Source organism: Pipistrellus kuhlii, unplaced genomic scaffold, assembly GCF_014108245.1.
Source record: "Pipistrellus kuhlii isolate mPipKuh1 unplaced genomic scaffold, mPipKuh1.p scaffold_m20_p_79, whole genome shotgun sequence".
NCBI lineage: Eukaryota > Metazoa > Chordata > Mammalia > Chiroptera > Vespertilionidae > Pipistrellus > Pipistrellus kuhlii.
Window position 1 is genome coordinate 540,054 of NW_023425583.1, and position 13,882 is coordinate 553,935.

Genomic DNA, 13,882 nt, shown 5'->3' on the forward strand with positions numbered 1-13,882 from the left:
CTAGAGCCTTAAGGGCTGTCTGAGGCAGACACATCCTTCACAGAGACCCCAGGAACGAAGTAAAACCCCATCGGTGGGGAGGAGTGAGCAGTACGCTGGGCAGTGAAGGCAAATCTCAAAAAGCAGAGCAGAACGCACAGCCTCCTGCCATCGCTGGCTTAGGAAAACGCAGCTCACCCCCAGTGAATATCACCAAAACAGTAACAACCACACACACACCTGGCAATCTCGCTGATACAAAGAGACAACGAGAGAAAAATGTGGGGGATTGTAACTGAATTTACATGGTCAAGAACAGGTACATTCAGTTAAATATGTCATCACAAACCGGTAAATCACTTGACCAAACATTTCATCATAAACTGAATAAAACTGAGTAAAGTAACTGCCTCTGAGAAAGAAGGTTGTAAATTAGAAATTAACAGAAAACACATGTAATGAGGAAAGAAGTAGAGCAGCGGTTCTCCACTTTCCTGATGCCACGCCCTTAATGCAGCTCCTCATGTTGTGGTGACCCCCAACCATAACAGCATTTTCGTTGCTACTTCATAGCTGTGATTTTGCTGCTGTTGTGAATCGTAATGTGAATATCTGTGTTTCCCGATGGTCTTAGGCTCTACGGCAGCGGTCGTGACCCAAAGGTTGAGAACCATTAGCAGGGTCGCCTAAGACCATCGGGAAAACACAGATATTCACATTATGATTCATAACAGTAGCAAAATCAGTTATGAAGTAGCAATGAAAATAATTTTATGGTTGGGGTCACCACAACATGAGGAGCTGTATTAAAGGGTTGTGGCATTAGGAAGGTTGAGAACCACTGAAGTAGAGGGAAAACCAAAATCATAATTGAGAAATGAAGGTGAAATAGTAGGGAGCACAAGAAGTGAGGGTGCAGAAAATGCACTGAGGGACATAGAAAATAGTGATGAAAAGAGAAAAAGACAGAAAGGATTTGAGAGGAAATAATAGATACATGAGACAGGTCAAGGATATCCCTGAAGAAGAGCCCCAACAAAGAAACAAACATAGGTGATAATATAATACAGGAAAACTTTTTTGAAGTAACATTAAACTTTAATATTGCAAAGGAAATCAAGTGTCTGAAAAAGTTGACCCAGAAGAATCAATATAGAGACTTATCTTAGTAAAATTATTAAACTTAAAGAAAAAAGAAAGAATCTTGGAAAACCAAGGGAAAAGAATGTTTACTAATAGGAGTATTCTCTCCAAACTTAGAGGTAAAGCTTGGATATTTGTGATCATAGGGGTTAATTCTACATTATTGAATGAATCTGAGCAAGCAACTAGAGAGGAAAAAATTAAGAGATTTAGAAATTAGAAAGAGGAAGTAAAATTATTAATTTGCAGAAAATAAAATAATGTGCTTATAAAATTAAAGAGAGTGGAGTAAAAAACAACACCACACACACACCCCACACACTCTACAAAAATAAAATATTTTAGTAAGAGGTCAATGTAAAATAAACAAATTAATAGGTTTACCATATGCAATTACATCATAGTATAAATAATGAGAATAAAAAACTTCATTTAAAATAGCAACAGGGAGGGTAGAGTGGCTACACAAAATGTCTGAGATCTATCTGAAGAAAACTGTAGAACCCCACTAATTCAAAGATGACTCTAACAAACGGAATGCTCTGTTATGTTCCTGGTTAGGAAGATGGGTAACAGGACAATTAAAAACAGTACCCTCCTGCTGTGGGTGAAGCTGGGAAATCCGGGAGGGGGACGGGAAGGAAGGGGGTTTTACTTATAATTGGACCCCTTTAATATATTTGGGCTTGTTACTCATATGAATGAATAGCCTGCTCAAAAAAACAAAACAAAACAAAACAACAACAACAAAAAAACAAAAGCAGAGAATATTGTCTAAAATAATTTCACTATAATTTTAACCAGAGGCCTGGTGCATGAATTGGTGCATGGGTAGGGTTCTGAGGGGGGTGGAGGAGTGACTGGTAAGTGATCGACTCCCTGGTAATTTGGTGAGCTTTGAATGCTATATAAATGATGTGAAGAATATTTTTTTAATGTCAGAATTCTCTAAAGGGATGCATGATTTTGCCTCTTATGGATACATTGATCCTAAACAGCTTTGGAGTTCTGCCCACTAGTGATAGGGAAAAAAACCACTACTTATTATTAGAGAAATGTTTAGGAGACTTAAACTATTTCTGCATAACATAACATCTATTCTCTTCTCTTTGCAGGTAGAGGAAGAAAGGTGAGCTTTATTTGCGTAGTTTCATTTTTATAAATGTATTTTTCATCCTAATACTGTCTACAGAGGAAGTGCTTTTGAAGAGTCTGGAGCCCTTTCATAAGGTAGAAAGCACCATCCAAATGTAATACGTGAGCTCAGCAGCTTTCGCTTCCCGGTTACAGATGCTTCTATTTCTTGCTCTTTGTTACCTTTTGTTTATAGCCAGAAGGCAGTGGGCCCCATAGGGATCGAGGCTGGTCCCGTTAACCTTTGAATTACTTCTGTTTATCATAGCACTTAGTACATGTACCTTAAGCATTAGAAGTGCAACAGAAGTTTAACTGAGTGAAAGAAGGAGGAAGGGAGTGGGAGGGAGGTAAGAAGGGAGGAAGGGAGGGAGGAAGAAGAGAAGGAGGGAAGTGGGGAGAGGAAGAGAGGAGAGAATGAAGGAAGGAAGGAAGAGAGGAAGGGAGGGAGGAAGGGAAGAAGGAAGGAAAGGGCATTAGTTCTACTTCAGAAGGGTTGTGGTCCCTCTTCCATTAGTTGGGAAATAAAGATTCAACTAAAGCAGTGGTCGGCAAACTCATTAGTCAACAGAGCCAAATATCAACAGGACAATGACTGAAATTTCTTTGGAGAGCCAAAGTTTTTAAACTTAAACTTCTTCTAACGCCACATCTTCCAAAAGACTTGCCCAGGCCGTGGCATTTTGTGGAAGAGCCACACTCAAGGGGCCAAAGAGCCACATGTGGCTCATGAGCCACAGTTTTCCAACCATGGAACTGAAGGAATTAATAGAGCATTTTACCAAACACATACCACCCCCCCCTCAACTGAATTTGGATACTCAAATGGGTATTAAAACCAAATTTAGTTAAACCTTAGATAAATTACCCTTCTGCACAAATTAACTTAATTAACAAAGCCCCTGCGAAGGTATTTAAAAAGTTACTCTTGTGGTTTATTCCCAAAGTGGGAAGTACCATAGACACATCGGACAAATGTATTATCAGAACCTGATAAGGGAGTGCATACTCCCACATCAGATAGTGCGGAGGGACAGAAGCCCACACTGAGACCTCAGATAAACCGACAGTGCAGCCACGGAAGCCACCCGCAGATTCCACTCTGAGGACACGCTCTGGCTGGTCTCTTAGGACGGAGATTTCACAACCATCCTTAGCAGGCTGGCCTATTTTTCTCCTATTGGCTGAAATCATTTATCCTCCCTTTTTACTTGTTTTTTTCTTTTTTTTTTCTTTTTCTTTTTAAGATGTGTTCCAGAAAGAAACTTTTAAAAAATAAGCCCCCCCCCCTTTTTTTTTAAATTACTGGGCGTGGATTTCTATATCCCTTCTACACGATTAAAATGCTAGCCTGGCCCGTGCGGCTCAGTGGTTGAGCGTCAGCCCAGGAACCAGGAGGTCACGGTTCTATTCCCGGTCAGAGCACATGGCGGGGGTGCGGGCTCGATCCCCTGGAACGCACTCATGTAGAGCCTCCCCCTGCTGCTGCAGAGCCGCTTCCTCCCTGACTCTCAGCGGCTCCCGACCCCGAGGCCAGCTGCTCCGCGGGAGAGGCGGCGAGCATGCCCGGTGCCCTGCTGCCAGGGAGCTCCCCACCACCACCATCCGGCGGTAAAGGAGTCTGTCTCCCCGCACAGCCTGAGGTCACGGTGAGACACCGCGGGGGCAGTCAGCGTGTGCCCTGGGGGTGCAGTCAGGTCATTCAGAGAAGAAATCTTTAAAACGTGTGATACTTCAATTTTTTGTTTTTAAAATATATTTTATTGATTTTTTACAGAGAGGAAGAGAGAGGGATAGAGAGTTAGAAACATCAATGAGAGAGAATCATCGATCAGCTGCCTCTTGCACACCCCCTACTAGGGATGTGTCTGCAGCCAAGGTACATGCCCTTGACCGGAATCGAACCCAGGACCTTTCAGTCCGCAGGCCGACTCTCTATCCACTGAGCCAAACCGGTTTCAGCTAAAACGTGTGATACTTTAATTGACAGCTTTAATTTCTAGAGATATGTCACAGCATTCTTTAGAGAGGCCACACCAACCTTTATAAGCAAGGGCATTCATTGTTATCTTGTTTTTTAAATGTAAAAATGAAGACAAAATCTAAGAGTAAAATACTGAGGCATTTATTAGGTAAACCATGTTCAGACACATGATGGAAACGAATATTATCTGTCTCCAGAGTATTGAGTATGATATATAGATTATTCTTTATTTTTCTCCATTTAAAAATTTTCAGTGAAAACTGCCCTGAAATAGCCAGTTTAATTTGTTTAGCAATCACGCAACGTGTTCAAGTACTATAGGCTCATATTATTTTTATAATTAGATAAGAGAACAATCTATGTGAAAGAGGAAATTAAAATAGGATCATTACTCTTGCTTTTTCCATACTTTGAATATGATCCTTAATGTATTTATTCTCTGCAGTGGCCCAGTAAAAAGCACTGGTTCGTAAGCTGTCAGTGGGAATTAATACCTCCACGAGGAGTTACTGAGCACGTGTGTGCCAGCGGAGGGTGATCACAGGCACTTCTTGGTCTCGTCAGCTCGGGGGGTGGGTTGTTGTAAAAACAAAAGTGGCTTTACTTTCCAGCTGTCAGAGGCGGAGGGATTTTTCTCACAATGTCTGACCCCATAGCCAAAACTGGTTCCCTTTCTCTTCTGCATTTTTTTGTTTCTTACATAGACATTCCCAGTGTTTGCATAGAATATTGTAGTAAGACATGTTCATGCTCAACACACCGTTGCGTTTTGCTCATTGAGCTCTCTTGCTTCCCAGGGGGAGAAAGGAGAGCCAGGATCCGTGCCTGTGGTGAGTGTGGTGTACCCCCCGTTCCTGCCCCTCGCCAGCCGGCTAGGGAGCTGAATGTTGTTACTCCTGTGCGCACTCTCAAAACAAGGGAAGCTCGTTGTTTCATAACCAAGTTTTCAGTATAAAACAAGCAAACCAGGATTAATTCTCTAATACAATAGTAAATTTTAATGTAAACTTTTATGTTTATTAAATATGAATATTTTGAATATTAACCAAAATAGACTCTTTATTCAATACGAAACTTAATGCTCATTCAGTACAATATTCCTGACTTTCACGCCCCACAACTAAGTGAAAAGCAGGGTTTACAGCACAGGTAGGTTATGTGACTAAGTGACAGCCGCCCGTACCCGTGTACCCGCCCTGGGACCCCGGACAGCGAGCTGACATCGCTCTCCCGGAGAGGTCACCCCCGCCTGCCGGGACGCGTGCTGTGAAGAGTCATTTAAAAATGACCTCATTGCCGAAAGTACTTAGCCGTCCTCCGCCTCCATGCATAACAGTTCTGAAGGGGCATCTGGATCTGTCGTGATCAAGCGCGATCACTGAACAGGATGGCAGCTCCCCAGCGAGAGTTGGACGGATTCCTGTCACTCCGTCAGTAAGAAGTGCGTGGTGTTGCCTTGCTGGGCATTTGGCGTTGTTGGCTCTGCACAGTCACCCGGAAGGAGCACCGTTCGTTTCCCCTTTCACTGAGCTCTCTGTGCCTCCGTGGCGCGGGCGCTGTCAGGTGCCTCTCAGACTGTTGGTCAGCACAGTCCTGTGGGGAGGGCCTTCCATCATCATCGCCACCCACAGCAGAGACAGCCACGCCAGGGAGCCACCGCGCTGGGAGCTGCTGGGGAGAGGCCACAGCTCTGCCCGGGCCCGATGCCCTGCCAGCCCCTCCCCGCTGCGAGCCTGGGCCCCGGTGCCCTGCCAGCCCCTCCCCGCTGCGAGCCTGGGCTCCGGTGCCCTGCCAGCCCCTCCCCCTGCGAGCCTGCGCCCCGATGCCCTGCCAGGCCTCACTGTTGTTGTTCTTTGTTTGATGCTGGCTTTTCTGGAATCCGCGGGCAGACGTCCGTCCTCACCAGTTGTGTTGTTTCCGTCTAGGTGACCGGCATCCGCGGGCGGCCCGGACCCTCAGTAAGTCCTTCCCTCGGCGCTCGGGGCTCTGGAAGGGCCTGAGCATCTTATGGGGCTTTTGTCACAAAAAGGCGTCAATGCAAAGCGAGGGCGCGTGGTGGCTCACACCGTTTTCCTCCAGCGCCTTCCAGCGAGGCCCCCCTGCAGCCACGAGGGACATGCGGGGGCCACGGGAGGGACACGCAGGGGTCACATAAGGGACACGGGAGGGACACGCAGGGGCCACCGGAGGGACACAGGGGCCACGGGAGGGACACGCAGGAGCCACATAAGGGCCACGGGAGGGACACGCAGGGGCCACGGGAGGGACACACAGAAGCCACATAAGGGCCACGGGAGGGACACACAGGGGCCACATAAGGGCCACGGGAGGGACACACAGGGGTCACATAAGGGACACGGGAGGGACACGCAGGGGTCACATAAGGGCCACGGGAGGGACACACAGGGGCCACGGGAGGGACACACAGGGGCCACGGGAGGGACACACAGGGGCCACCGGAGGGACACACAGGGGCCATGGGAGGGACACACAGGGGCCACGGGAGGGACACACAGGGGCCACGGGAGGGACACACAGGGGCCACATAAGGGCCACGGGAGGGACACGCAGGGGCCACGGGAGGGACACACAGGGGCCATGGGAGGGACACACAGGGGCCACGGGAGGGACACGCAGGGGCCACGGGAGGGACACAGGGGCCACGGGAGGGACACAGGGGCCACCGGAGGGACACACAGGGGCCACGGGAGGGACACACAGGGGCCACGGGAGGGACACACAGGGGCCACGGGAGGGACACAGGGGCCACGGGAGGGACGCAGGGGCCACCGGACTCTGTGGTTGTGGCACCCGCTCTCTCCCGGTCAGCGCCCCTCTTGTTGTGTGAAGGCAGACAGCCACGGTGACGCCGCTGATGCCCGGCTGACCTCCCCCCGGGATCAGGGCGCCCTTGTGTCCCCGGGCCCTGGCTGCCTCTTCCCGTCGTGAGGCACCGGGTTCCCAGCGCAGGGCGATCCCCCGGCTCCCGGGGTCCCACCCGCCAGCCTTTCAAACGAGCATCTGCGGCCGTGTCTGCTGACGGCGTAACCCCTGTCTCTGCTCCAGGGCCCCCCCGGATCGCAGGGACCCCGAGGAGACCGCGGCCCCAAAGGGAAGCCGGTGAGTTGACCGGGGCCCTCGGAGTGGGTGCTGGGTGCGGAGCGGCGGCTCTGTTCCCCCCATCAGGGTGACGCCCAGGCCAGTCCGAGGGACGGGCCCCTGACAGACGAGGAGGCCACAGGCCAATGAGCACGCTGTCCTCGGCGGGCCCAGCGGCAGGTCCGGTCCTCGGTGAGGCCTCGGAAAGGGAGCGGGCTCTGGGGGTATGGGGACGCTCTGTGCTTCCCAAGCTGCAGCGCAGGACGAACACGGCCAGGAGCGCCCGATGAGGCAGGGCCAGGCTCCCGGTCTCTGGCCGCCACAGGGCACCGGCTGCAGAAGGAAACTAATCAGGACAGTTCCTCTCTCGTGGGCGGACAGTGAGTTCACTTCACAGGCAGCATCTCCTCTGCATGGAGAGGAGAGGGCCCTGGGGGGTGGTCCTCACAGTCAGCAGGTCCTTTCCCGAATGCAGGGACCCTAAGTGTGAACAGTCCATCCCTGCCTGTGAGGGGAACAGGGACTCTCGTACGGCTGTGCCAGCTGCTCCCCCGTTCCCCATCGCCGTCCGAGGGCGGCAGCTCTCTCTCTCTCTCTCACCCACCGGAGCTCCCGTCTCCATATAGAGAATGGCAGGATTAATTACTGATTGCTGCCATTATCTCACGTTTCAATTCCAAAATTCTGCGCTTTTATTTTTCTGTCAAATGCTGTGTCCTAAAATCTAGCCCTGGACTTCTAACCTTTCAAATATGCGTTTATCGACCGCCACACGGGAGGAATGGAGGAGCAGGTGAGCAGCGAGCAGCCTTGACTATGTGAAGGAGAGAAAAGACATTTTGCTGGGAGCGATGCCACCCTGTTCTCATTAAAAAAAAAAAAAAAAAAAATATATATATATATATATATATATATATATATATATATATATGTATATATATATATATTGATATACATATACTTTATTGATTTTTTACAGAGAGGAAGAGAGAGGGATAGTTAGAAACGTCGATGAGAGAGAATCATCGATCAGCTGCCTCTTGCACACCCCCACTGGGGATGTGCCTGCAACCAAGGTACATGCCCTTGACCGGAATCGAACCCGGGACCCTTCAGTCCGCAGGCCGACACTCTATCCACTGAGCCAAACCGTTTCGGCCCTGTTCTCATTTTTGATAGCGTGTTGTTTTCCTCGATGAATGTGCGAAGCGTAGGTAGCACCTGCTCTTCCCGCCGGAGGGGGTGTGGAGGCGTTCGTAGGCGCGGGGGCAGCGGGGCCCGGGAGCGGCTGGCCGGACGGGGGCGGGACGCTGGGCGCCATGACCCCGGCCCCGGCTCACGCATGCTCTGACCGTCCCCCGGAGGTGGCTTCCCACCTGGTTAGCCCTCGGGTCTGTCCAGGGCTGCAGTGACAGAGCTGGGTGGACGGAGGGTGGGAGGGCAGGGGTCATGGAGAAAACATGGTGCACCATGTGCTTATTACACGGAGTCCTAAGTCGGGGTGAAAATCGCTGTGGAAATAGGGTTGCCCTTCCAGAGTTCCGTTAGGATTTATGAATCTGCTCTTCACTCCTCTTACTTTTCTTCTCTTCTCCTTTCCGTCCCTCGCCTTCCCTTCTCTCCTTCTCTCCCCTCCACTTCCCTTCACTTCCCTGCTCTTCTCAACTCAGTGTGTGATGAGCCTTATTTCCCATCTTCATTAGGCCTGAAACAATCACTGCAAATTGTGTGTGGGTATGTGTGTACGTGTGTGTGTGTGTGTGTGTGTGTGTGTGTGTGGTGTGTGTGATGTGTGTGTGTGTCTCTGTGTGTGTGTGTCAGTGTGTGTGTGTGGGTGTCTCAGTGTGTGAGTGTATGTGTGTGAGTATGTGAGTGTGTGCATGTGCATGTGTGTGAGAGTGTGAGTGTGCATGTGTGTGCATGGGTATGTGTGTGTGAATGTGTGTATGTGTGCATGTCTGAGTGTGTGTATGTGTGCATTTCTGTGTGTGTGAGTGTGTGTGTGTGTGAGTGTGTGTATGTGTGTATGAGTGTGTATATATGTGTGTGTGAGTGTATGTTTGCATGTCTATGTGTGTGAGTGTGTGTATGTGTGCATTTCTATGTGTGTGTGAGTGTGTGTATGTGTGTGTGAGTGTATGTGAGTGTGTATATATGTGTGAGTGTATGTTTGCATGTCTGTGTGTATGTCTCTGTGTGTATGTATATATGTATGTGAGAGTGTATGTTTGCATGTCTATGTGTATGTGTGCATGTATGTGTGTATGTGTGTATGTGTGTGTATATATGTGTGAGTGTATGTTTGCATGTCTGTGTGTATGTCTCTGTGTGTATGTATATATGTATGTGAGAGTGTATGTTTGCATGTCTCTGTGTATGTGTGCACGTATGTGTGTGTATGTGTGTATATGTGTGTGTATATGTGTGTGTGTGTGAGAAAGCGTGAGGAGCTACTCATTTGGAATAAGCAGGACCGCCTGGCAGCACCCACGTGAGGGGCTCTTCCCTCGAGGGCAGCGGTGGGTGACTGTCTCACAGCCGCCTCCTTAGAAAGAAGCAGACAGCATGCCTGCGGACTTGCCGATCCGGTGTCAGGGCTCCGCCAGGGCTGCTGGCACGGCGTTGGCGCGAGGCACCGCTGCCCGCCGGGCGAGTGTTTGCCTCAGGCCCACAGGTGCAGCGGCTGCTTCCCCGGACCAAAGCCGTGGCTGCCCTGTGGGGTGCTGCCCCTCATGAATGCCCCCGTCCACGCCGCTCTCCGCCTGCCCCTCCGCTGTGGGCAGCGGCTGCGGTGGATGACGGTGGCACCGCTGACTCTGCCCACGTGCGCCACGGGCATCACCCGGATGGTGTCCGGGCCGCGAGGCAGGGTGAGGAGGGCGCCGGGTGGAGGTGCTCTCAGGGCCTCCTGGTGAGCCTGCCACCGCGAGGGCCTCACCCCGGTCCTCAGGCTCCAGCGCAGGCCTGGGACGGCCCGGGGACGGGCGACTGGCCGCCTGTCAGGCCCGGCAGCGGATGGCGTGAGTGCCATTGCATATCTGCGGGTTTGTGTAAATCTGCCAGGCGGGGGCCACCCCGGCTCCCAGCCTCACAGGCGGGCATTGCGTGTCCGGCACACCGCTGACCGGCACAGTTAACCTGCACAGTTAACCAGATTCGGTCGGCTCGCCTCTGCTGGAGGCCGTCGGGAGGGCGCCCCCTGGTGGCAGTCCGCAGCAACTTGGTGCTGCAGGTCGCTTCCTGGGAGAGGGACCCGGGCGGGGGAGGAGGGGGAGAGGCGGGGGACTCTGAAGAGAACGTTAACTTTGCTCTAAATGTCTGTGACTCCCTCGCTGGGGAATGTGAACGTACGTATTTTCAGTGCATTCCCAAGTTACAGCTTCTGTTTCCAATAGTTATCAATAAACACAATCATATACGTGTTATCATATTTTCCTTATTTCCTCTTAGAATCTTGCTTGGTGTGTTCACTGCATTGTGGATAGTGTTTCTGAGCTGTGGCCTCGCTCTGTCTGACGGCTCACCCTGGCTGTTGAGGGAGACGCCACGGGAATGCAGGGTGCGCCGTGAGGTCTGAGAGCAGCGGGCTGTCTTCCGAGCGGCTCTGAGACGTGGCTATTCACCCCGGGGGCCTGGGTGGGGGTCCCCCCTCTGGGGCAGTGCCGCCCAGACCCCTCTGGACTCCCATCCACCCGCAGCTCTTGGCTCTGTCTTCAGAATCTGCATTGAGAGGACACATGGTGTCGGCTCATGTTTGCACAGGAACAGGAACCGGTGCCCAGCGAGCAAGTTCACGTGTCAGACTCCTGGGCTCCACTCGGGCCTCTGTCTGCGCGGCCACGGCCAGCACACGGCCAGCTCCTGTTGGACCCACACACCCACGCTTCAGACACCCCGAGAGCCGGGAAACCAGCCCCTCACGCCTGTCATGGAGGAGTCAGGGGCTTAGGAATCAGAAAAGGCTCGATTTTTAAAAGATGAGGATAGTTTCCCAAGAAAATACCTTTCAGAATGCCATTTGTTCTGGCTAAGCTATGGACTTCTGTTTGAATGGAGACTTTGGCTTGTTGCCCACTCTTCCAGGAGGCAAACATGCCCACGTGAGTGTCTGCATATGGCCATTCATTTAAAGCAACAGCCGAAACCGGTGTGGCTCAGTGGATAGAGCACCGGCCTGCGGACTGAAAGGTCCCAGGTTCGATTCCTGTCAAGGGCATGTACTTTGGTTGTGGGCACATCCCCAGTAGGGGGTGTGCAGGAGGCAGCTGATCGATGATTCTCTCTCATCGATGTATCTAACTCTCTATCCCTCTCTCTTCCTCTCTGTACAAAATCAATAAAATATATTAAAAAAAAAACAACAACAAGCAGCAGCACCTCCACCAGGAGGTCTGCACGAGGCGGCTGGCACAGAGCTGACTCTCGGCCTGTTTCCCCAGGGTCCGCGCGGTCCTCAGGGCATCGATGGGGAGCCAGGCGTTCCCGGCCAGCCCGGCCCCCCGGGGCCCCCCGGACACCCGTCCCACCCGGGACCCGACGGCATCAGCAGGGTGAGTAGGAGGCACCACTGGTGTTTCGCTCTCATCTGTCTCTGTGACTTGAGACTGTGCTGGTTCCGCTGCCCCCCCTGGGCCGCCAGCCCCCAGGGGGGGCAGTGCTGCTGGGAACAGGATGGAGCTGAGTCCACAGGCAGCGGCTGGGAAACACAAAGCAGCTTTTTAAAAAGTGCCGCCTCAGGGCGGTCTGCAGGTCGGCTGGGGCTCTGGGCTCTGGGCTCTGGGCTCTGGGCTCTGGGCTCTGGGCTGGGGAACGTTGTTTTCTGCGGACCCTGAAGGGCCGCGAGCATGGGCCCCCGAAAGGAGAAGGGCTGGGAGGGCGGGGAAGGTGGGTGGGGGGATTTTGTGTGACTCCACGCCCAGGGCGGACGGCAGGATGCTGGGATGCTTGTTACAGGGCCCCTGAGTGACCTAACGCCCGTGTTAGGCCTGTACCCTACTCACCCATCCCCACGTCTCCACGACCCCACTGAGAGCTCAGAGGTGGGTGTGCAAAGGCGCCTGGTCTTACTGTGCTCCCGACAGAGCCGGGCTGGGACACACGGGCCCTGGGATAGGATTCCTGGTTAGCAGCAGCTCATCCATGTGTTCTGCAACTGACTGTAGAAGCGATTGCAATTCGCACATTCTCTTCGAGCTAAACCCTGGAGATGAGTGGGCCTTCAGACATGTGTGGACGATTCTGGTCCTTCGGATTAGTGGAGCGTTTAGAATCGAAAGGGAGCGGGTGACACTGTTGCCAGTTCTCGGAACATTCCAGAATCCCGCTGAGGATTATTAACGCACATACGTGCCATGTAAAGCTTGCTGGGCCTGAGCAGGAGGGGAGGATCCCAGCTGAGCCGTGTCATCCGACATGGAATCACGTCTTTCAAAGCTTCTCTCAGGCCCCGGCGACCTGGCCTGTCTGACCCGGGAAGAACCTGGTGAGGGCGCAGCGGGAACGGCCATGACTTCATCGGGTCGCGGGCGGTGGCTCATCGCAGTGGCCGCTCTGAGACAGCACAGGCTCTGAGACAGACCGCACGGCCTGAGGGGTTGTGGGGCCCGGTCCCTCGGAAACGCAGCCAGGGAGGGCCAGCTGGGACCCTCCTCTTGCTCAGAGCGGCCGTTTCCAGCGGTTCTGGAAGCCGGGCTGCGGGGGTCCGCGTTCCCTGCGGGTGGGCGGGCGGCCTGACCACGTCCCCCGTTCCTCCGCAGCCGTTCTCCGCGCAGATGGCCGGGCTGGACGACAAGGCCGGGCTCGGGAGCCAGATGGGGCTGATGCCGGGCTCCGTGGTGAGTGCGATGGGACCAGTGAGGAAGCCCCTGGGGAGGGGCACTCGCTGTGAGCGGGTGTCTCCCCACTCAGCCCCCCGAACCCCACAGGCTGCCGGACCACCTGCCGGCCAGGAGAGCCAGGCCCGTTCTCAGCTCTGCACGGTGCTTGTTGACATCGATGAGGGACTGTCCGTGTGTTTCACTTATTATTTAAAGAAAACGAGGGACTTTAAGACACGAAACCATCTGCGGGCACATCCCCGGTGGAGGGATGTGCAGGAGGCAGCTGATCGATGTTTCTCTCTCATCGGTGTTCTAACTCTCTATCCCTCTCTCTTCCTCTCTGTGGAAAATCAATACCATATGCTTAAAACAAAACAAACAAACAAAACAAAGAACAGGTAACCACCAATACCTTTTAAAAGCGCCCTTTTTAAACAAGCACAGCAGCTGTTAGAGGATGGTGCTGTTGGACTCGGAGATCTGGCAGAACGGTGGGACCAGTTCACGGGTTTTGGCGTAATGCTCCCCAGCTGCCTCACCGGCCGGCCCCGGGGCGCCCTGCCGGGACCCGCGGACGGACGGACGCTCCGGCTCCCGTTCGCCAGGCAGCCCTCTCCGCGCGGGAGCCAGGCCCTCGCACCCACGAGGGAGGACTTTTGAGACCAGCTCTGCGGGGCCTTTTTGCTCAGGCATCCGGCTTGGCAGGATTTCAGGCAGTCAGGGT

General features: G+C 52.8%; 1 protein-coding gene across 1 annotated transcript in view; it reads left to right on the forward strand.

The window, feature by feature from the left end:
* COL5A2 (collagen type V alpha 2 chain) overlaps positions 1–13,882 on the forward strand; it is a 115,088-nt gene that overhangs the window by 51,718 nt on the left and 49,488 nt on the right. Inside the window, exons 3-8 of the mRNA XM_045576235.1 lie at positions 2,238–2,251; positions 5,038–5,070; positions 6,166–6,198; positions 7,307–7,360; positions 11,779–11,889; positions 13,096–13,173. Of these exons, the coding sequence (XP_045432191.1) occupies positions 2,238–2,251; positions 5,038–5,070; positions 6,166–6,198; positions 7,307–7,360; positions 11,779–11,889; positions 13,096–13,173 (323 nt within the window). The remainder of the gene's footprint in view (positions 1–2,237; positions 2,252–5,037; positions 5,071–6,165; positions 6,199–7,306; positions 7,361–11,778; positions 11,890–13,095; positions 13,174–13,882) is intronic.